General features: G+C 40.1%; 1 protein-coding gene across 1 annotated transcript; it reads right to left on the bottom strand.

Annotated features, from left to right (window-relative positions):
• Positions 1 to 2,644: 2,644 nt before the first annotated feature.
• Positions 2,645 to 11,217, bottom strand: aadac (arylacetamide deacetylase). The gene is made up of 5 exons (XM_070829099.1): positions 10,874 to 11,217; positions 9,071 to 9,299; positions 8,396 to 8,465; positions 6,882 to 7,053; positions 2,645 to 4,859 (listed from the first exon to the last, which is right to left on the bottom strand). Exons 1-5 carry the CDS (start codon positions 11,012 to 11,014, stop codon positions 4,233 to 4,235), a joined length of 1,239 nt encoding a protein of 412 aa, XP_070685200.1. The 5' UTR covers positions 11,015 to 11,217; the 3' UTR covers positions 2,645 to 4,232.
• Between the last annotated feature and the right edge of the window lie 13,927 nt (positions 11,218 to 25,144).

Genomic DNA, 25,144 nt, shown 5'->3' on the forward strand with positions numbered 1-25,144 from the left:
GCATGACGTCTTTAGTCTCAGTTAAACATAGTTGTCATGAATATTAATGGTAAGGACAGTTTCTTGTATCGTGACCATCCTACTGGCCTATGATGATATAACACTGATATGTCCAGTCTGAATTTGACCGAACACATTTAGCACATTATTCCACATAATAATCCACTATTTGTAGTTGACTGGCTTCATTTACTTAATCAGTACAAGCATCAGTATCAATACCCGCGTTGATAAAACCCTTACACTCAACTCGGCTGGGTGATGCTTTGGCTTTGGTTGATCTTTTTTGATTTTCTCCTGTGTAGTGTGAAACGTGTGTAGCCGAGTACTTCTGAGAACTTTTGCTGCTTTGTTTTTTCTCAGCACTCTTTCTTTCCTATTTGCATTTTTTGAGATGGGATAGTCTACTACCCAAACACTGAAAAAAGCGTATTTGTTATCCTTCACACATAATAAAGAGGATTCTGACTGTCCTGAAAATCTCTCAAAAAAAACAGTGTCATGATTCGATTTCTGTAGTCTTTGTTTTTCATGGATTTAACCGATTCCAGCTTGCTGAGTTCTGTAGCACCTTACATTGTGACCTTTTCAACTCCATAATCAGCACTTTTTCATTTTGAGAACCTCCGCATTGTCTTCCAAGGGTTTATTATTCTATTTCTTGAGTAGTGTCAAGGATTTCAACAAAAATTGTACTAGTGACAGACACTTAAAATACACACTTATCCTGTCGCTAAAGCAGTGTGTCTTATTTGAGTGAATGTCAGTATTTTCACATACATGCGTTTTAATTACAGCCTGGAGATGTTTACTTTGAGTTCTCACACAAACACAAACCCTGTCACCTTTACAAAAGAAAGCAAATAATTAACATTTACAGGTCTAACTAACACTAAAAGAAAATCTCATTAAAGATTCTCTGAATAAAAAGCTACTTTTTTCCATTTCTTTCTCTTTCCTGGATCACATCCATAACTCAAGACCTGTAATTACAAACCCATTCAAAGCCCATCTTGAAAAAAAACTTCATCTGCTTTAATACAACAGCTGCTTTGTTTCAGTCATGATTAATCACATTCGTCATTCATTTTCATTGGCATCTTCCAGGAATGTGCAAAGAAAAGCAGCAAGAATGAGATAATGGACCTTGTTTTGTGTCTGTGTGTTTCAGTTTTCAAAACAAGAGTCAGAGGGGTGGTATTAAGACAGTGCCTGAGGAAAAAGCTGCAGAAAAGTACATGTGAGGACAAACACAAAACGTGAAACTCTATATTACATTTAATATCATACCCCACTATAATAATACTTCAGTATTGTAATTCAAACAACTGTGGCCACTTGAGGTAAGAAGGGTATTGTGGGATATATGTTTTTTACAGGTTAAGAAAGGTTGCTGGATGGTTTCTTTAAAAAAAAATTTTTTAAGAAACACACATATTTTAAGCAATTATAATGTGGATATAAAATGAATATGTGAACAATGGAGTTGGTTATCAACATATTATTCATATATTATTCTGGAACTCAAAATTAATTAAGGAAAAAAAAATCTACCATGACTGGCTTTGGCTTTAAATCTTTCAGTATTTGACCTTTGAAAACGGCGTTAGTTATGTTCGAGCCTTATGAACAGATTTGCGCCAAACCTGAAAATCGTGTTCACACAAAGTGCGTATTTGTAGGAGCATTGTGTGCATGCTTACTCATGCTTACTAACATTCCTGTGTGTGAACACAGTAAGTATTTGTGCACTTTCTATACAGTATGTAAGTATAATCCCTGCCACTATACATTACAGTTTCAAGGCATCATCTGCCATAATCCATTTCACGTTACTGTTATTATTCCTCCATAGCAGAGAAGGAATTTGGGAACAGTTCCACCATTTCTTCTACAAAGGAATAAATATGTGCATATACACATAAAATAGCTGGATACCCACCTGCACACAAAGCAGCATACAGAAGAATATGACCAGCAGTGTAGCACATAAATAGTCCACTCTACACCCAGGAGGTGTGGATTGTTTTGTTTAATGTGTCCCGATGAACAAGGTTGACCTATTTGAATCATCCTTTTGTATAGATTGTTTGTTAGCACTCATGCATCATTCTCTTTGCTATCCAGAGGAAAAAACAGCTTGTTTTTTACACATGTGTAGGTGTTTAGTGGTAGATTTGTCAACACAGTCTGCAGTATGTTAGCAGATCAACTGTACTCTCACATGAACCCTCAGCAGATCCAAAGGGGAATGCTTCATCAAAGTGCTGCCAAGTGGCCCTTTTCTCTTTCACTATGTAATGTACTTGTCAACATTATGTTTCATGTTAAATATTTTTGATAAGTTAATCTACTCTATGTCTTTTTCTCTTTACATGGTATATGATTGCACACTCACAAGTACAATTGATCAGTAGTTAAAGGTCAAGTGAATTTATTAACACATAACATTAAAATTAGAAATGATGCAAATCATAAGTTCTCCAAGAGTGAGTCCAAAACCAAAATAAAAGTAGTCATATTTACAGTTCAGAACATAGCAGTGTTTAAACAAATTAGCCAGATTTCTCTGACCAAAAAAGCTATACAGCTGTCACTTGTGGACAAAGTTACATATTTCATATAATCGTGTATTTTCTTTGTAAAAATTAAAAACTTTTTTTTTTGGTGACCCCGGAGATAATATGGAAAGACAAGTGAATGGCCTCACCTCATGAGATTGTTGGGTTTTAGGGAACATTAAATGCAACCTTATTTCTTCTGGATGCCGTTAAAGCTTAAAGATATGCATACAGTATATGGCCATATACGCTCCTGTCTTCACACTGTTCACATTTTACAAGTTTCATCATGAAACTGGCACTTTACTTGCACTGGCAACTTTATCAGTAAACAGCAGTAAAGCAGCCTTTGTGTTATTGTCTATATTCTTTGCACAAAAGCAGGTCTATATGAGGAGGTATACTAGCTTGTTTATTGGTAACACAGAAGGTCATATTAATCATTCAATGGACACTCTTTTTTCCAAATGACTCCACGTAATGGGTAACATGTAAAGCCGTTTACTCACACTACAGTAAAATCATGCTTTAGCAAAGAAGGAAGTAGCAGACATACGCAGCCCTATAAATCTTATTATAGGGAACTGTTACGATGCTGAGACTTGGTGTGTTGGAAAAATTAAGGCTAAAATAAAATGTCGCCCAAATTCCCTCCCTTACTACATCACACTCAGCAATGCTTGATCACAAAAACTGTTTGCATGGTATGCACATTGTTACAGGATGGTCTTCACCTATAAATACCAGTATTCTGTGTGGAATGTGGCTTGTTAGTTGTCAACGTGTGCAGCTCTGATGTGCACTCATTACTGTAGCAAGAAAGACTTTTTGTGTTATACCTCTGAAAGTATAAGGAAATTAGACCAGATTCACAAAGATGTTGTGCTGATGAAGATACCATTCACTGAGTGCCACTAAGGGTTAGTTCTTTCCAAGTGGAAAAACAGTGTAGCTGTTGCTGTATTCAACAGAATACCATTTGCCAATCTTTGATGCAATGTCAGCAACCCAGGAGTTGTGGTTTTGCAAATACATCAAAACAATCTTGGGTTTCAGTAAGCTGCACTGTGTGAAAAATGTTAACTTTGGCCAAACTCAATAGACTTTTTGCAGTTGTGAAAATCCATTACAACTTTTCCGAAACTCTTAAAACCCCAAGTGGGATAGTTCAGAGTTTTTTTTTGTGGTGTGGATTATTATTCACTTATAGTACTGATACTGACGCAATGGACATAAGATCTGGGAGATGGACCTTTGGTGGAAAACAAGAATGCACCACACAGGGCTACTTATCACCATCCACATCACAACTTTTGTGATATTCCACAGTTTGATTTTTTCCCCACAGATCTCTCAGCAGGATTGCGTTTGTTGGACAATGACCACAGTACTGTTATTGTACTTGAGTGACAGTGTCACGTGTATTGTGTTGTACTCAAACCAACTCATGTGAATCTATTCTACTTCCTACTGGTACCTAGTGTTGTAAAATGTGTGAGTGGAAAAGGAAGAAGTTAATATTTTTTCTTAATATATTAACAGCAAAATAGCATAACCAAAGAAAAAGAAATGAACAACAAATAGTTGAACACCAGATGGGAAAAATGCACCCAAACAAACACTGGTGCATTGTGTGGAAAAGCTGGAATGAATATTGATAGTCAAGAGTCTTTACAAGTTTTCCTTAAGCCATTTGATATAGTTGTCTGTCATGCGACGTGCAATCAGGAAGTCGGTTGGCCACACAGTGAACATCAGCCCTCCATGAAATCCTGTATCATAGTGTTCATGTGTCACCTCAACTCCAGCAGCCCGGAGCCGTGTAACATACATGATCCCATCATCTCGGAGAACATCATACTCACATGTCAGAATATAGGCCTTGGGCAGGGAGCGTAAGGCCTTATCTGGAACCAGCAGGGGTGATGCCCTCGGATCAGCAAAAGATTGAGATGGTCCATCCATCCTAACTGCCTCCCCTCTGACTCCCTGCACCACAGCAGGAGCACTGTAGTTGTATTTTCTATGATATGTTTCTGGCAGAAAAGCACTCCAGTTGACAAACTTTAGCAGACTGGAAGACTCAGGGTTGTTGTGGGTGTTGGCCATCATGGCTCTGAAAAGGGCCTTGTCGCTGGTGAAGTACTCACTCCAGAAACGCACCATGAGGGTGCGGGGTAAAATGGGCATGTCCTGATTCTGCTGATAAGAAGGCGTGTTAAGGTCCAGAGCCTGCAGCACAGGGTAGATGAGTGCTTGGGCCTTCAACTGAACCTGCTGTCCAGGCTCTTTTAGTAACTGTGAAAAGAGAGAAAGAGACTGTCATGTATTAAAAGAACATTGAAAAAAATAGCATTAAAGGAACAGAGTATTTCTCAATCAGTTGAAAAATGTGCTGCAAGTTTTCAGTCAAAACACCAGCATCACCTGATATGTACTAGTCATAGTTGTTTACAGGAAGAATTACGTCACCCTGTTCTGTATTTGTTTCTCTTCACTGAGCCACTGAGAATAAGTCTGTAAAATCAAAGCCAGAAATCATGTGTTTCTATCAACCCATAAGACCCAAAATAGACTTAGCACAAGAGAACTTGGCTAGTACAGCTGTCCACCGAAACATTTGCCAAAAAAATATATATATATATATTACAACACAATGGTCACTGTGACAGGTTAGGTCATTATAAGATCACAAATTTTTGCCGTGACTTTACTGAAAGAAGAGATTACACATTACATGACAAATCACTGCTGTTTTTAATGATGTGCCTGATGTCATTGTGAATAAGGTGCCAAGAACCCACTTCCAGGAAGAAGAATGCAAACAAGTGATGACATCTGAAACTTTGTGTATATCGTTGTCTCGAGTTGGGAAAGGCCTAAAAAAGGGGGAAAAATTACTTCTTCTTATTATTATTGAATTATTCTTCGGTTTGCATACTTTACAGTTGTGCACAGAAGAACGCTCTGTGCTCTCACTGGTCAACATTGGGAACACATTGTGGAATTTGTCCTTGAATGCAAAACAATTCTGACATGCTCGTCCTTCTGTAAGTGTGGCATTGGTTGTCATCCACCATGCCACACTACATGGGATAAGACATAGAGTGACACTGGTCATCGCATGACCATTGCCAGTCCCAAACTGAGTCCTCACGTCTGTCGTGATGGGCTACAATCGGGCCGATATTGTGTAGTCTGAACCTCGCATTAAGCATATTGTCTGATGTCCCATGTCCCATCACTGTGGATTGTCATGGGGCTACTGTGATGACATGATGGGTCTTTTCAATAAACACATCCCTATCTGCCAGCCTGGTGTGTGATTCATGATGTTAGTGCTGTCACCAAACATCTACTAATAGAGTGCCCAGGGACATGATATCTGCTCCAAATCTTGTAAACCTGGAAGGTGAAGCGCTTTGAGGAATAAGCTACTCAACATTAGAAGTTCTCCATGGTATTATATGGGCCATAAAGGTAGTACACATCCTCTAGTGTAATTTTGAATGGCCAATTACCCTTCCAGTAATGCTAAGTGGTCGTCTACATGTTTTGTCTCATACAGTATAAAAAAATCATAAAAGCGCAATTCAGCTTTATAGTTTGGCATGATCGTTTTGTTTATTTACTATGGGTTTTTTACTATGGGTGTAGACAGTCATGTATCAGCACCAGGATGATTTAATACACGCAGAGATTCACTCTATTAATGCAGTTTTAGCAGCTTTATCTTTTTAAATTTTTCTAATGTTTTTCCACCATGTTGCTACAAATGTGAAGGCTCTGTTGCTCCTCTAACAGTTTAATGTGAAGAGTTACTATATTCACATCTGCTTTATCATATTACAACAAACTTGGCATTCACCTTAATGACAAGAACAGATTTGACCTCAGATTCCCACATCATGAATACTTTGAAAAACAATGAATTCATTCGTCCTCAAATGTCTAGACAGCACTCCCTACTAATTCTATAATCCTAATCAAGTTTTTATTTCAAACTCAAGTACTGTCAATTCCTCAAGGAAGGTCACTTGCCTGTTCTACTTATTGTAAATGAATTTGTATCAGACAAATTTGCTTAAAATGATCATAGTTACTTGCTGTCACATAAGATATACATGATGAAATATTACATCACTATAAGTCACCTCAGACACAGCACAGAATATTCTTGTGGTTCATTGTAAAACTGCATAATACCATTTATCATAAACTGCATCATTAACTCATCTCATGCCACAGCTTTATACAGTTAGTTCACCATATGTGAACCAGAAAAATGGAGCTGACACTAAAAAAGAAAACATAGAGTACCTGCTGTGAGACAGCAGCTGCCAGGTTCCCCCCAGCACTATCCCCAGACACAGCAATGCGCCCTGGGTTCACAGAGTACTGGGCCAGCACCCCCTTCTGGAGGAAGTGTTTGACCACACGGTATACATCCTCATATGGCACAGGGAAGTGATGAGCAGGGGCAAGACGGTACCTGAAATAGCAGAGAGGTGCAGATTAAAGCTACGGCATAAATAAACATGAGCTTTGAAGGCCATGTGTACAGACAACACTTTGAGCCATAGAAAATAAGCATGATGACATTTTCAAGGGGATAACAGGTGGTTGACAAAAGCATAAAAACATTGGGAAGATTGTTTTTACAAAATCTTATTCAGATTTATGGAAAATTTTGCATGATGTTTTCTTACTAGCTTACTTACTTACTTAAATGAGTTTGTTAACACAACTACAAACAGTTTTCTCAATACATTAGGGAATACATTTTGGGCCCTGTTTGGGGGAAATATATATATATATATATATTTCCCCCAAACAGGGCCCAAAATGTAATATTACTATTCATAAAAAAAAAAAACATATATATATATACACACACACACACACACACGTCGTTTGTTATATTCAATAAAGAAAAACAACCGATGAAAACCTTTTTTTTCGGGGCGTCTTTCAAAGCCATTTTAAAATAATAATTGTCATTTGAATTCACAATCCAAACAAATCCCTCAAAATCTTGCTGACAGAGTGTTGCACCAACTGTTACAAGTTGCACCTACATTATTCGAATAAGATCCAATCACTTAAAGCTGTAAGTCTTTTGCACTGACCTATCAATCTATCAGCCAGATGTTACACATGGCTAACTCTGGGATTGTGAAATTCTGGAGTTACTCATTGAACCTTTAACAAATTGCAGACAGGAATTCAGACTAAGCAGATAAGGCAATATCCCCACACACCACAGACATGCACTGATCCACTCTTCCTCCCACTGTCAAATGCTGCATATCAACATGCAGAACCAAGTTTTTTTCACACAATACTAGAAATACTAGGCTTGAACCTAACTGTTGATTGATAAAGCTGAAACTGTGAGTGGTGAATTGGAGGGTAGGGAGAGTATTGCAAAAGAAAGTTACAGTACTGAAAGGCAGAGTTGAAGCCGGACGTGCCAAAGAACAACAGTGAGTGTAGCTGTGACAGGGAAAGGCCTGGCGAGACCCAAATGAAAACCTGTTAGCTTCACTCTACTGCATCTTTGCTTATATAAGGCCTGTGACTAATGAAGGAGGACAGGCACATTTAACAACAGGATATTGTGCGTGAGAGACGGAGAGAAAGAGTGGGGCAAACAGTGAAACTTAATTATCAATAAGGGAAATAATACAGGGAATTTGGAGCTAAATAAAGACTGTTATATATCAAATGTGTCTGGCCTTATAAACCTTTATGGGAAACTTCTCATTAACAGCAGTTTGTGCAGTTTATTACAGTAGCTGCATATAACTGGCTTTAAAACATGAAATACTTACTCTACAGACAGAACCACTGAATCGAGCTCAGTGACAATTTTTCTGGCCAGGAGATCATATGGACTCATCCCTACAAAGATGGAAAGGACAAATGCAGATCAGAACAGATATTCAGAAGTAACACAAGCCACCACAGACATTGACATCCACCCATTTGACATCCACCCATTTCTGACATCACGTCACCTTACATGAAGGTAACTGAAGGAACAGAGATGAGCCTGCCATTTCACATACGTCCTGGAAAGATTTGCGTTGCTGTAATTGTTGAAGCCATTCAACAGATTGCAAGACCAGCATGGGATGTGTCAAACTGCATGTCATGTCTTCACATTTTGGATTAGCAAGGGTAACCACCCTCTGAGGTTCCAACCGGTTCAGCAGACGGTGTGTTATTTCCTCACGAAACTGTGAAAGCTTTATGGCATGTTTTTTTGACAGTGTGTTCATTTTTTATGGTCCTGTCATAACAGCTGTCATAGGGAGTCTATATTGTTACGTTATTTGTCACATCAATCAAATCTTTCTCAGAGTAATGGTAGAATTACTGTGTGATGAACATATCATGCAATATGTATTACCCATTCATTCATCCACCCATTTGTCTATACATAAAGGTCAGACAGTCATAAATCTGTGTGATAAAGGAGAAAACAGGTCGACCCATCAACTTACGGGAACTCCCAAGACACCATCCTCCACCGTGCAGGTATATGACAGCTCTCCTGAGCTCAATGTCACCGCCCCGTTGTTTTGGCTGGTACAGCACCACCTCCACTCCATCAAACTTCTCCTCTGTCACCGTGACATGCTCGTCAGAGACAGGCACTATCTTTTCAGCCAGAGTAATGAAGTACATTACCCCCATGTAGTCCTTCAGCCCCAGTAACTCACTGAGGTCTGCCTGGAAAAGGAGACGGAGACGGCATAAGTCATAGAGCAAGAGACAGATTCATCATCATTGTTCATCCAACCTGAGCCATTAATCTTTTACATACAGCGAGTCTCTTCATCATATGTAAACAATCAACACCAAAGGTAACAATATTCTAAACAAAAAGGGCTAAGATGCTAAACTATGTGACCATATTACAGAATTAGAGAGAGAGAGGGAGAGAGAGAGAGAGAGAGAGAGACAGACAGACTATAGTCATGTGAAAGTGGTCTGATAACCCCTACAGTTATTTGTTTTGAGAGGCCATGACAAAATGATAAGTTATAAAAGCATGACGCATACTCCATTATGTTTGATGAAGTAGGCAGTCAGTAGCTGGCATGAGGCTAATCAGCTGACACACTTTTACAGTGACCACAACAAACTCAATAAAGAGTCATCCACTCCAAACTCTACGTACCATCAAGCATTCATATCAGTGGGAAAAAACAAACAAACAAAGAAAAACATTGGAGCATTCTGTTCCTGTTTCATTTGCTGAAGTGAAACTAGAAAAAGACTAATAGAACAGATTACACTAATAATACATGCCATTTAGAAATTGGCTGTTAAAAATATTGACTATTTACTTCCTCTCAGTGTCATCCTCCCAGAGAAACTGATTAAAATCCAAAACACTTACTGTAATTACACCATGATAAGTCATTTAAAGGAATGACGTGTGTGTCTGATCGGGGGACATAAATTTGGCTATATAAATCAATAACCATGGCTCAAATAAAATGTTTGCTTCCTGTGATGTTATATAGTAGGAGAAACAGAACGTCTTAATAAAATACTTAAAAAATAAAAAAAATAAAAAATAATGCTGAAAATATAATGATGCCCTCACAAAGAAAAGGAGTCTTGACACTGACTGAACACTATTCTCCCTACTGCCCAAATAACAATGTCCTGTAGTGTTGTAGCAGTAGCCTGCACTTTCATGCTACATGCAGTACATGTAAGACTCAAACTACTGCACCACCTCTAATTGTTGAATGGACTAAGAATGTTGAGCTTTTGATAGGGACAAAGGTGTGGCAAAATATAGCCACTGCTCACTCTTATACTAATTTTACAACCATGTAGGCTATGTATTGCCTGATTGTGTCTTCATAAACCTCTGAGGAGTCATATTAGCCTCACCACTATGGGCTACAGTAAACCACAAGCGTCTAACTCCCATTAACAGAGTCGTGTATCCTTAATAGGGTCTATTATTAGAATAGGTGAGCAGGACTATACAACACATGGATTAGCATCTGACATAATCTGGTGTAACAACCATGTATATCCACATCAGCAAAATACAGTAAACGTTTAACCTTCCACTTTACTCTGAGAGAATAAACAAAAGGGAGGCAATTTTGCGTATATTCGTATCTAATATATGGATAATTCACCTGTATTATAAAAAATACGAGTGTATTCAGCCGCAGTGCTGGAGAGCCTATTCTATAGGGATTTATTCTTAAAGTAATTACCAGTACAACTAGACCCAGTGTCAAGAGAGCCTGCAAGAATACAAATGTTGTCCTTACCAGGTGGCTGAGACTTCTGAAGAAAGAGTTGGTCAGCATGAGTTTCCATCTCTCCTCTATCTCCTCGGGAATGGGCTCATAAATATAATAAGCGGTAAAAGAGCAGAGAGCGACGAATAAAATGATGCTTCCAAACCTCATTTTACAGCGTGCGTTCCCAGCAGCTGGCTGTGGGGTACAAACACGAACAGGCTGTTAACTGCGCTTGTTAACAAGTCACTCCGGTGCGCGACAAAGCGTACGCTCGGAATTAATTTTGGATCCGGACCAGCTAAATATGACCGCACGTGTTTGGTGTCATTTGATGGTTATCGGCGTGCATGTTCGGAGCTTTTCTTCGCCGCTCGCGCGCGTTCCATAGTGCATGTCTGTCTCGTGGAGCCGCTGAATTTATTTAAGGGTCAGTGATATGGAGACAGGAGCGCGCACCCCGTGTACTCACGAGGCAGAACCGTCCCACCTTGGCCAGCACCGCAAATTCCTCAGGTGCCTCCTAAGCGTGCACAGCTTAGACAGGACGCGCGACAAAACTTTGTGCCAAGATGCAATTGAAGCACAAATATCATCGCTAGTAAATAAATAAATAAACACAGTGGCTGGTGCATGCATTCCGTAGAGTTTTTTTTTCCTCCAGAGATTCAACGTAAAATGCATTTAAGAGATTAGAAATACTTGGCCTAGAGTGATTTTCTCTTGCAATGCGAGGTTCCTGCAGCTGATGCACAAAGGTTTGCATTGACTGATATAAGGTTTTGAGATACTCGTCTTGTGCTGATGCCATTCTCGGGTTTAAGTTCAGTATGTCTTGGTCGCTTTAAGGCGAGACAGACCCTCGGTATCGGTGTGAGACATAACCTCGTAGCTTGCAGCAGATAGAAATGACTCTGTTACTCAGCCAAACAGCTATGGTTGCGAGGCAGCCTAAGCTAATTATATTATTGGTGACAGAGCCAGATGAGATGTCTTCTGTCTTGGCAGGGCTGGCTGTCAAGACTCAAGGTTCAAGATTCTTTATTGGTCTCATTTACGAAGCGCACAATGCACCGAGCAGTGAAACGCACTTTACGCACTTTCCCAGATTAGCTCATGGCTGGTTGGATTCAAGAATGAGAGTTAAAAATAGTTAAAGACTAAGAATTGAGAAGGAAATCAAGACAAAGACAGAGATACATACACAGTATCTCTCTCTCTCTCTCTCTCTCTCTCACTCACACAATGAACAAATACATAAATATTAATACTGATCATATCAGAAAAAGTAAAAAATGACAACAGTAATATTTAAATGCAAACAGATAATGTAAATAGATGTAAGTGGAAGTGAATAGATGAATGGATCGTGTAAAAACACACAAGGGATCAGCAGCATGATTGTCAGTATTTTTCAAGTTCAAGGTGCAGTGATTGATTCAGTTACTGCTGATCAGTAGTCTGACAGCATGGGGAAGAAAGCTTCTTCTCAGCATCTCTGTCACTGTCTTTAGGCTACAGAGGCATCCTCCCGACCGCAGCAGCGTGAACATGTCATTGTCAGGGTGTGAGGTTCTTCATTATTTCTTTTGCTTTGTTTCTGCAGCATTTGGTGCATATGTCATCCTAGTGGTGCATTCAGTTGGATGATCTCTGTAGGGCTGTCTTTTTTTGCAGACATTGAGGGAGAGATGGTTGCCCCAACACCTGCATAAAAGGTAGGTTGTTGTCAGTGATCAGGACCACCACTGCTGTGTCATTTGCAAACTTTATGATGTAATTGGTGGTGCGTGTGGCTGTGGAGTAGATCAGTTGGCTCAGGACAGAGTCTTGGGGATCTCCAGGGCTGACTATGATGCTGCTAGAGGTGCACCCACCATCTCTCATCATAGGACTCAGTTACAGAGAAAGCTATCCCCACGTCCCTGAACTTGCTGGCCATTATTATGTTCAACACCAGACTTAGTCAGTGAACAACAATCTTGCATAGTTCCCATGCCAATGGGTGTTTTTATGATGGATTTTTTTTAAGCATGTAGGAACAACATGTGAGGAACAGGTTAAAAACCTCCTGCTGTTTACCTGCTTTAGAGCTTTTCTCACGTCATGCCCTGATAGTGAGAGCACCAGCTACTCCTCTCCCCTTGGGTTGCCCTCCTCCTCTCCAATCATCAGCTGGCTAATGTTAGCTTTGCTGACCTCAAAGCGTGCATAAAAAGTGGTCCGTTCATCTGCTAGTGAGAGGGCAGCACTCCCTGTAGAGTGTGCTCTGCCTCTGTAGTCCACAGGAGTCTGAAGTCCCCCAGTTGGAAATGGGACTCTTCTATCTTTGTAATGACTTTCAGCATCCTTAACAACACCTCTTATGTCATAAAACCCCTCCTTATACTCAATCATATCCCCCGATATGAACTCTGCCTCATATGCAACTGTGAAGGCATTCAGGGGTGACCTGCTGGATTGGTCGACCCATGGTTTCTGATTTGGGCAGGATCTGATGATGACCACGGGGATTACAGTCTGTTAGCATGCCAATATAGCCAATTACCACTTCCATAAATTTGTTAACATCATCTGAACTCACTCGTAACATGTCCCAGTTGACGTCAGCGAGTGCCTCTTTCAGTGTGGCTTCTGTTTTAATAGACCAGATTTTGAGCTTTCTGCTTTGGTTTCTGTTTTTACAGCGATGTGAGGAAGGTGGCAGCATGGTCCAGCTTGCCAAGAGCTGGGAGAGATGAGAGTTAGAAGCCCTGATCAAATTTAATGTCACAATAGGCCAGTGTGTTCTTCTTCCTGGTGGGAAATGAAATATGCTAATGAGGGTTTGGCATGACCCTCTTTTTCTTACAGTTCCCAACCACGATGAGGGCTGTGTCCGTGGGTTTTAATAGTGATTTCCGCATTCACCTGTGATGGAATACAGATAACAGATCATAACAGCGGACAACTCTCTAGAAAGATAGTAGGTGCAGCATGAGCAGCGGCAAGCAGAATGCTGGGCAGAGGTGGACGAGTGTTTCGTGCTCCGGCCCCTTCTCTCAGTGTTTCCTCCTTCCACACAGCTCACTCCCGTTGTTCTGATCATGATGCTGGAGGTTCACACTAGGCAGTGTTGGATCTACAAGAAGTGGGAAAACAGTGAGTTCATGGTAATTGTTTCCACATCATAAGATGCATGTTGTCTCACCAGCACTATCCTCCAATATGACTCTCATACACTGAAGTTTTGTAAAGACTGTGCATAAGGAACTAATTTCATTCCCCATGATTTAACAAAGACGATGTGAGTCCAGCTGAGTTTTTCCTGCCAGTACAAGCTGTTATGTTGATTTTGTTTAGTTTAATGCCAGTTTCATATCCACATCCTCATGCAAGAGATACAACACCCATGAGAACATAGTCTCACAGGGGTAGGTCAGTAATCAGTGACGAACAATATCCATGTCAGAGTTTTAAAGAGGAAAAGCTTTTTAGTACAAATATGTGCAGTATTCTCATATGACAGGTCAATGTATTCACAGACATTCTGTTTGATGCAGACTATTTTATTCTAAACTTTCCCTCAGAGCCAATTCACAATGTCTAACAGCATAAAGGGCATGCATTAAGCTGCACCTATACATGGTGCTCTTAAAGAAAGGAGGCGCCAACAATCTCCACAGCAAACTTCAGGCACTCGCGGTTTTAGATGGAGAAACAAAGCAGATATAACAAAAAGGCTTGGTCAAGGTGAAGGATCTTTTAGTGCCATTCCACATTCTCTGCTTTGAAAGTGAGTTAGTGTAACAGCATGTGTTATACAGTAGTTAGATTTACTTGCAGGCTTCATTTCACAAACCTGAACCACATGCCTCCATGTGACTTTGTGTTGACCTCGGTGTTGTGATCTTTTCAAACTTTCTCTCAGTCAAGTTGGAATTAGTAATTGGCTGGTGTTTAGGGCTGGCAAGTGTCTCCCTCCATCACACATCAAACTCTATTGAGATGCAATCTGCAGGATCCAGGGTGTGACGGCGGCTTGGTGAGAGCCTCTGTGAGACTGATCACTGCTGAGCAGTAGAATACTAAATCTCTTCTCTGAATACAAAATCGCACTTCAGACATTCCGGGATTCTCCCTGGAATTCCCTCCCTCCTTTTCGCCTCCAACCACCACCCTCCACTCAGCTTCTAAGGGAGACCACCTAAGTTGGTTAGTAAATCTTTCATGGAGCTCTCTTCACTTTCTGCATCTTATCAGTGGGGAGGATGGGTGTCAGAGGGTGCGTGGGTGGGGATGTTGTCTTCATCTACCTAGAGCCAAGCTGTGCAGTGCTCTGCCACGTGGCTGCCCAAGCCTGCTGCATGTGGGGGTAGCTTAAGCAGATGTGAAAGAGTCTGAAGACTCAAGGAGTTTGAGTACTGAAGTTTGAATGTCTATGAATACATTTATAAAGTGTGCTCATGGGTTAAAGTGTATGTGCTTGCCTGTGTGCGTTCGCGTATATGCACGTGAATGCGTGTGTGCATATAGATGGGCCATGTTTCATTCCTTTGTGCATGCACATTCGTGACTCATCAACAGAGGCACATCAAATTCTCATAATGAAGGAACTCTATGAAGACACCCACTGCTAGTGTGAGTGACTAACAAAACTTTTTGATACACAGCTCCTGCTGGGGCAAAGACGATGAGCCATATTTTTAATTTATTTCTCAATAAACCAAGAATTTCAGTAAATGGGCAAACTATCTCATGAACTTGACATTTGCAAATATATTTGGAATATACACTGGCTGGATCCACATTTGCATGCCAAACTATTCAAGAAAAATTGTTTCCGCTACATGTGTTTGAATCCCACTGTTTTTCCTGTAACCCTTATGCAAGCTGTTACCAGTGGGTTCATTCCTGTATAATGAGAAAAGTCTATGATAACTATTGAACTCATGTGGATGCATGTGCATTTGTGCACAGCTTGTTTTAATTTAATTAGATTTATGAAATTTTCTTCTCTTCAGCAGAAAAAAAGCTCAACATAGAAATACATATGCATAAATACTTCAACAATTCTTGTGATCTTCAAGAGTTGTTTTTCAGAGAAAACTGTCTTCCTTATCAGAGTTTCTTTTAAACTTTACCTTGATTCTCCTAAAAAAAAAAAAAAAAAAAAAAAGAAACTGATGAAGGAAAGCAGTATAGCAGCCCTGATTCAAGGATGGATGCAGTATGCTAGTTCAGGATCATTGCATGCAATAGTTGGAGATTAGTTTATAAATCTTTTACTATGTAATTTCTACAAATTACATAAAGGCAGCAACATCGATAAGAAAAAAAACAGTATTCTCTACTGTGTTTTCAAATTCTGAAAAATGTGAATGTGTCAGTTTGAAACTTGCCGCATGTGATTGATACCATATTAAAATGCATTTGAAACATGACACTTTCAATATCATTAAATGATTATCTGTCATATAAATCCCATGAAGAATCAAATACAACTTATTTTCTGTCAGGCAGTCAATGGATTATTATTTGAGTATCAATATTTGGCATCTAAGCTTTGACCTCGCCACACAGAGACTGGAGTGTTGATAGTGTGTTTAGAGCCTACAGGTGGATGCTGAGGTTTTATGGTGAGCAGTGCAGCAGCAGCAGCAGGCAAAGCAATAGCACACCATATTGTCTGTCTAAACCACTTCACAGGCTTTCTTCCATATATGGCAGCACAGAAGCTGAGGAAAACCCATGCTTACAATTCTTTTTTTAATGCCATATTATTGAGATTTCAAGTTAGTTATTTTTCATCTCAAGAACGCAAGCTTTGTGAGTTCAAATTAAGATAATCATCTTTTCATTAATTATAACTTATCAGAGATCAGGAGTGCCATGCCAGCATGCATAGCTTTCTATCTGTGACTCACAGAATGAAGTCACACTTTCATTTGCGTATGAAAATCAGCTGTTTTGGGGAGTAATATTCTGTTTGTCCATTGTTAATGGATCAGTGTTCCTGTGCAGGGCAGCAGTAGAGTGTGCCTTTTCCGACGCAAGCTTTTCGTCATTCTGCCTACAGCAAACTGAACAGTAACAAATGCTTCCCTCTTATCCTTTCTTCTGTTAAAAAGGACACTATGCATGCTGGCAAGGAACTCCTGATTTCTTAACAACATTATAAGTAATAAGAATATTTTGTTTTGTGATAATGTTATATTATTATTGATTATCTCATTATCTCGAGATAACAGCGCTCGTTTTCTCGAGATAAAATAATCTCAAGATAGAATGATCTCAAGATAACGGCATTAAAAAAAGAACCACCATTTCCAAAGCAATCCTTAAGTAGTTTAATATTAATTCTGTATTGCAAACAACCAAACCCTGCACACAGCAAAAGCCTACGTAAATTCAAATTTGGAGGCAGTTAGACAATTGAAGGCAATTATTTGATAGTAGTAATACTAGGACTTCTTTATGATAAGACACATTTTGACTGCAACAATATTGCAGCATATGGCACCAACTATAATCTCAAAATTTAGAAGTTCATGTCCAGCAGTTTTAAATGAACTAGTATTTTCCTGTGAAACTTTCATTTGAACATCTCACAAGTCCAGGTGCATGACAAGTCAGTCTCAGTAAAAGGGCAAATTATGCATAAATATACAACATATTTTCATGTCAAAAAACAGAATCCGTGCTGAACAAGAAATGCAGTGGAGTCAAATACCTCAAGTTTGAGCCATTTCCTTGAATATCCTTTACAATGTCTTTGCCAGATTATGCAAGCTACATTGGAGAGATGGAATAGAAAATGTTCCATGTGGTCTATTCGGCTGAACAGATCACAATTACCTTTTCATGGATCGTATTATTTACAGTAATCATGTGTAGCTAAACAGGGTAAACAACTGGCTTTAATTTCAAGCTGCAAGCCAGAAACAGAGCCACAACCGGTCCATTTACAATTAGAAGCCTGGCAGGTTGCCTCGTGCCATTAGTCCATCCCCCGTCACTCCTCCAGCCAAAATACTGTGCAATGGTGCTTGCTGACTCTGCCCATGTTCTCGACAGTGCATTATATGTGTGAGTTTTTCCTCTTAACTGTACCTTAATGTCCTGCAGGCTTATATTTGCAGGCACCCAGCATCCATCTAGTGGGTTGAGTCAAAAATTAACAGCGGATGGGTTGTAGGTGGGTAAAATGGTACATCATTAATAAGGAAAAGTATCAATTACATGCAGTGATCTCCCCTACATTAGAAGCAATAAACACATCTCCCATTAAGAGAGCCACTGTGCACACTTATGCAGGAAGCACCTCACCATGATCAATTATTCAAATTTCCAGACATGCAGACAGGATCAGTCAGGATCTAATGTTAATCAATGTTCTGTGTTCTTATGCACATCCAAAAGTTTACACACACAGTCCAGGTTCATACAATGAAGTACATAGCTGTCAAAAGCTTTTTATTTCAAAAAATAAGTTTAATTCTGTGCCTGCAGTTTCCTCTTTCCTGTCAAGTTTATATCTAAACTGTCCAATGGCAGGCCTAGAAGTCTGACAGTCTGCAACGCATTTTGGGGTGGTTGAGAATGTTGAGTGAGTTCACGGCATATACTCATATACTAGATTAGCAAGAATTTCTATTTCTCCCCTAAACAAAATCCAGCTGAAATGCACTACATAGTAAATCTGACATCATACTTAATAGGTTGTTAGTATGCCATTCCTAATACAGCCAGTTTATCTTCATTCCTAGTGATAAGTTTTTCCCTTGTGTATGGTGTTGCTAGTTAGTTTGATCCCTGCTTGTTGTCTGACTTCATCTCTGCCTTACCTTCACTGGATTGTTTGCCTGATTTCTGACTGCTTCAAAGAGCGAGAGATGACCTTAGTGTTAAAGAGGAACACTGAATCAGATGTCTGGACCCAAGGAGATGCTCGACAGACTCAGATTTTGTGCAGAATGTGCCTTGCTAGCATAGCTATGACACAAGCAAACACTACATATCTTTTCATCTAAAAAGCTGTGTGTAACGGTTGCATTGTTAAAACCCCACTACCAAGCCGACTACCTGCCAGCACAGATCACTGGCCGAAATGTTCAAGAGCATCTTCTTATGAACACGATTCAAAACAGCACTGCAAAATTGCCCAGCAAAACTATACTCTTACTCTATACTCAGACCTATACAAACTTCTTCTGTTGACTTGGACCGTGTTTGAGCACGGAGCATCATTGCAGTGTCCTGGTCCTTTGAGTGTAGTAACTTGATTCGGGATTAACATGAAGCCAGGTCTCTAAAGATGGGCCCAGCAGTCTGATTTCTGTTACTTGGCTAGCCTGAGTACCATTTTGCCACTCCACCTTCCTGTGACCGGACTTAAACCAGGAGCAGCCTTAAGTCCAAGCCTAAGCCTCCCTCTCCTCTTGGGTTGTCGCACCAATCACTGGTTGTGAGATGCCCATGGCCAGTGATTGTCAGGTCCACTGCCCTAAACCAAGTCCAATGTATCAATTCCAATTCCTGAGTGTGTTTCTGATGTACATAATACATGTTTTCGGTAATAAAGCTGAAAATTTGAAGGTTAAATATGCGACAATGGTCATTCTGTAATAGTATTTATTGATTTTGTATAGGTTTCTTTCTTCAAGACAAAGCTCCATCACACAGCAAACAAAGTTATGTTGCATTGTATTATATTGTATCTGGGTAGTGTTAACCACTGCATTTGATTTATCTTACCTAGTTATCTGGTTACATAGTTTCCCTTGAGGATAAATTCTTTAATCATGTCCATGACTGAAAGATGAGTGATCTATTCTTTGAGCTGGTATTCCAACAAAGATTAGCCTGAGAAAAGGAGTGTTTGTATATCTTACCTAATAGAATTTAGGACAGATTTATTTGGCAAAGGAATGCAATAAGATATTTAATCAGCAATCAACCTTTTCAGTGCTGGAGCTAAGTGAATGAGGCAGTGTTAGTGACATGAACAGCATATTCTGCCAAAGATAGTGAAAAGCCAAGCTATTCTGCTTCAGATTCAGAGAGAGTAAAAGGTTTCAGCTTCAATACCAAAGGGAGCAGATTATATAGTTTGATAGTTGAACTAGCCTTCTTTTGAAGCAGCACACGAACTAGCCTCACATTTATTTACTTGCAAGTCCTCACATCAAAACGTAAATGGTCTGTACTTGTACAGCGTCTGTCTAGTCATTTCAACCACCCAAAGCGCCACTCTTCATACTCGAGGAATTTAAGTTAGTTATTCTTTCAAACCTCTGATCTTCCAATGGATGGATGACCCGTTCTACCTCTGAGCCACAGTCATCCCAAAAAGCATGGCAATATTCTATATTTTGTCATTGTAAAGAAATTAAAAAAAAATAAATGAATAAAAAAAAACCACAACCAATCACAAACCAACAATGCTTTTATCCTACAGGTGGGCCTCATACATGAGTGTGTCATAATGTTGCAATGCGTGACATGTTACATTACATGTAACATTCCTTTTTTGAAGTCAATCCCACATATGCTGCAAATACTCACTAGTAAACTACACATGTATTATTTTACTGCTGAAAATAGTGCTCAACAAATTTTGCTTTTGTTTGCTTTGAGTAAGTGAAAACTACAAGTCCCAGTTGTTTTTAGGAAGATGTTAAACCCTTTTTCTATGTATGGTTGTTAAAGGTTTAGGATTGAGAAAGGAATTAATGCAATGAAGTAGAGATGGACAAACATTTGTCTTTTCATGGGATTTGTTGACGATAACAAAAACATAGAATAATGCAAGCCTTATTCTTAAAAGGTGCCAATAGATCACCAAACCACCGCAACCACCATTTGACATACTTATATAAATTATATATCAAAAAATATGTAAAGTACTGTATTTGATATATAAGGCAATTATGTACATAACTTAACGCATGTAAAAAGTACTCAACACATTGCATCACCTAGTGGAAATGTTTACAGACTTTGCCAGAAGAGGATTAAATATCTTGTTTCAATACTTGGAACAGAAAAGAGAACCGAAACAATAAAGATGTGCATGATTGTTTTTTTTTTTATCTCCCTATGACTTGCAGCATTCTTAACTGCTGAACCATTAAGGAAAATTTGTCTGGAATATTATAGACCTGCCTTGTACTTTCATATACACTGCTCAACTGTCCAGTTAGGAAGCAACACTGATTGTGAATCACTTTCACCTGCTGTTGTGCAAATGGAACAGACAACAGGTGGAAATGAGAGGCAATTAGCAAGACAACCCCTATAAAGGAGTGGTTCTGCAGGTGGTGACCACAGACCATTTCTCTGTTCTAATCCTTTCTGGCTGATGTTTTGGTCACTTTTGCATTTTGTCAGTGCTCTCACCCTTAGAGGTAGCATGAGGCAGTGTCTACAACCCACAGAAGTTGCTCAGGTAGTGCAGCTCATCCAGGATGGCACATCAATGCGAGCTGTGGCAAGAAGGTTTGCTGTGTCTCTCAGCACAGTGTCCAGAGCATGGAGGAGATACCAGGAGACAGACCAGTACACCAGGAGACGTGGAGGGGGCCGTAGGAGGGCAACAACCCAGCAGCAGGACCGCTACCTCCTCCTTTGTGCAAGGAGGAACAGGAGGAGCACTGCCAGAGCCCTGCAAAATGACCTCCAGCAGGCCACTAATATGCATGTTTCTGCTCAAATTGTCAGAAACAGACTCCATGAGGGTGGGATGAGGGCCCGACGTCCACAAGTGGAGTTTGTGCTTACAGCCCAACACCGTGCAGGGCGATTGGCATTTGCCAGAGAACACCAAGATTGGCAGATTCGCCATTGGCGCCCTGTGCTCTTCACAGATGCGAGCAGGTTCACACCGAGCGCATGTGACAGACGTGACAGAGTCTGGAGACACCGTGGAGAACGTTCTTGGGTGGGTCAGTAATGGTGTGGGGAGGCATTTCTTTGGAGGGCCGCACAGCCCTCCATGTGCTAGCCAGAGGTACCTTGACTGCCATTAGGTATCGGGATGAGATCCTCAGACCCATTGTGAGACCATATGCTGGTGCAGTGGGCCCTGGGTTCCTTCTGATGCATGACAATGATCGGCCTCATGTGGCTGAAGTGTGTCAGCAGTTCTTGCATGATGAAGGCATTAATGCTATGGACATGTCTCGTTCCATCCACCAACGCCACGTTGCACCACAGACTGTCCAGGAGTTGACTGATGCTTTAATCCAGGTCTGGGAGGAGATCCCTCAGGAGAACATCCTCCACCTCATCAGGAGCATGCCCAGGCGTTGTAGGGAGGTCATACACACACACACTACTGAGCCTCATTTTGACTTGTCTTGAGGAATTTCCACAGAAGTTGGATCAGCCTGTAATGTGATTTTCCACTTTTATTTTGAGTATGACTCCAAATCCAGACCTCCATGGGATAATTTTGATTTACATTCATCATTTTTATGTTATTTTGTTCTCAACGCATTCCACTATGTAATGAATAAAGATTTTCAACTGGAATATTTCATTCATTGAGATCTAGGATGTGTTATTTTAGTGTTTCCTTTATTTTTTTGAGCAATGTAGTTTGGAAATTTTACTGTGCATGTACTGTAAAAGTATGCTCTTCATTAGTGTGTTTAACTTCAGTTTTCATCAGATCCTACTTACTGTACATATCTAGTAACCAAAGCCGCAGTAAGGATTTTAAGGTTTATTATTTCCACACTGTGCCTCATGATCATGAGACTGGATGTAAGAAACACCAGTGGATAAGCTCTTTATCAGTAGTCGCCTATGTAACACTTCTGTCATAAGGAATGTTGGCCTCTCACCCCATTCCACGTGAATTTCTTCTGTTATCACCAGACACAAGGATACCAGAGGGTATTTGCATTCAGTAACACATCAACAAGACAACTCATTCACATTAAAAGTGTTAGTAAAGTAAACTTATCTCGCAGTGTCTAAGAATTTATGGTGCTATATTTTGGCATGGCTTAAACTAAGACTTTTTTACATCAGTCCACACTAGCAGCTCTGTAAGACTGATAAAAAAGGGACGATGTGTAAGATAAAGTCAGAGTTTAGCTTAACATTCAAAACTTCGCCAGAATGTGTAAAAATATCAGTATCCACATTATGTCCAACCAAGTACTGTGTAGCAGAGATATCTACTTATGTTAGCCTGCTAATAAGCTAGCCCCAGCCCATGCCTTCACAAAATACCACTTTGTAATTGAGGGGCAACACTGAAGTACTTAGTCTGCCCTCAGTCAAACAAACAATCAGTCAAAGATGGCCAATCCTACATGTTGCACCTTTAAGGCTGCAACTAAACATTGTTTTATCAAATAATATTTTCTTTTATTGGTTATCTTCCGATTAGTAGATTCCCTTTGTTAACTTCCCAGTAAATGATAACCCTAACTTTAACATTAATCTTTCAACCTTTTACTCAAGGATTTGCGCATTAAAATAATTTTACAAATATACGATTTGCACTGCATATGTCAAATGTCACAATTCAGCCCAACACAAACATTGCTAAACCTTTTGGAGCATTATTCACTTTAAAGAATGCCCAAGAGTCCAACATAAAGTCAGTCAACTTAAATAGAGCGGATGGGGTTGCAACAGACAGACAAGTGTGACTTGAAGGAGTGAAACATTGTTTCATTTTCCTGTCACATTTTGAGGGGGTTTGTCCAAGGTCTAACAGTAGCACATTCCTCACCATGTTACTGATCATCCTGAACATGTCCATTGCCTCACTGTTACTGTGCTCATCTGAATCTGAACCGAGCAAAGGGTCCTGCAGAGACCCTGGCCTCCTCTCAGAAGCTGGTGGTTTGGGGCACTTGCTGAGTCATCCTGTTCCACACTGATGTTGCTGAGTTTCCTCTCTCCCCCTTCTTTTTGCTTGCAGTGCAAGAGCTGGAAGTTTGACTTGCACTTTTAGGCTCCACTATGCTGGCAGGAACTCTTATTTGTGGAATCTTGGGTCAAGGGCAGCTGCAATAATGCATACGTTTTGGGCACAATCGCTGAAAGATGTCTCCAGCTCCAATCTTAAAATGATCTCCTGTGCTGAAGCAGTGTGGAAAGTCTTGGCAGGCATGGTCTCAAATTATGTGCTCTGTGAGGACTTTTGGAGACCCTTCAAAAGCGAAGGTAGAGCAAAACAAGTGACATAAGCCTTTCCATTCAGGAAGACGTGTTTTAGGACTTCTTCCAGTTCTTAAAGTAGGCTTCACTAATCATTGTTCAGATGCAGGAAGTTAGTCCCTCGCTGTGCAACTTCAGGGTCTGAAAGACTTGCTGTCATGGGCCACCTGTGTTCCAGCAGGTGGCTGATCATGTAGAACGAACTATTCCATCTTAGCATTATATCTTGCATAAGTTTAAGTACAGGAGTACCCATTCCTTTCTACTTTGTTTTCAGCTTGGTGCTGGCCAGCTCACTCTTCTTAACATGTTCTTTAAGGCATCTTGCAGCTCTGAGAGCCTTGCTGATTGAGTAGTGTAAGCCAGCAGACCTGGGAGAAGTCAACCCATGCCTTCACTTCCTTAGAGCAGCAACAGCATTAGCAGCATTATGTACAAGTCATTACTTTAGTCATGGATATACCAAATTTCTCAGCTGTTTTTTCCACCCAAGATGCAATATTTTCAGCTGAATATCATTCAGTATACCTCAGTAACACCACATGTCCGTGAGTCTGTGGAGAGAGTGATTTTTGTTTTTACCTCTTAACCTCTGAGAGACACTTCCACTCTCAAGAGGTTTTTTCTTTTTAGAAGCTTCAGCATAACAGTTGTGCTATTGTGGTAGGCCATTTCAGTTTTACAAAGACCGCACTGCTCCATTTTAATTAGTTCTCCCTTTAAAGAATTCCTAAACTTTTGGTAATTGGGTACAGGCTTAAAGTCTCATTTTCAGCATGCCCGGGAGTGGGAGCCATAATTGCACATGAACAATAATCAGTGCAACGCATCAATACATTTCATGCAAATCAACACTCACGTAATTAATGTAATCGATTATGTCCATGTGTTGTTCCAGCCCTATTATGTGCACCAGTGCTTTCAGGGAAATTTAGCCAACAGTTGCAAAGATATTTAGCTTAAAATCAAACTGTGGCACTGAAGGAAGTCAGCAGGCCAGGACCACAGTGGTGGACACACTGCTAATAGTTAATGTAGCTAAAATGCCCCAGAAATTTGATGGCGGTGAGCAATTCACACATTTAGTAATTGCTTGTTATCAATCCCTGAAAACCCTTTAAAACCTGCCTAAAAAGTTAG

This window comes from Pempheris klunzingeri, chromosome 4 (assembly GCF_042242105.1).
Source record: "Pempheris klunzingeri isolate RE-2024b chromosome 4, fPemKlu1.hap1, whole genome shotgun sequence".
In the NCBI taxonomy this organism is placed as follows: Eukaryota; Metazoa; Chordata; class Actinopteri; order Acropomatiformes; family Pempheridae; genus Pempheris; species Pempheris klunzingeri.

Excerpts from the sequence above, each read along its gene's own strand:
- aadac (XM_070829099.1), bottom strand. The coding sequence starts at position 11,014 with ATGAGGTTTGGAAGCATCATTTTATTCGTCGCTCTCTGCTCTTTTACC. Across the intron at positions 9,300-10,873 it reads TCAGAAGTCTCAGCCACCTG|GCAGACCTCAGTGAGTTACT; the intron begins GTAAGGACAACA and ends CTCCTTTTCCAG. Across the intron at positions 8,466-9,070 it reads ATGGTGTCTTGGGAGTTCCC|GGATGAGTCCATATGATCTC; the intron begins GTAAGTTGATGG and ends CCATCTTTGTAG.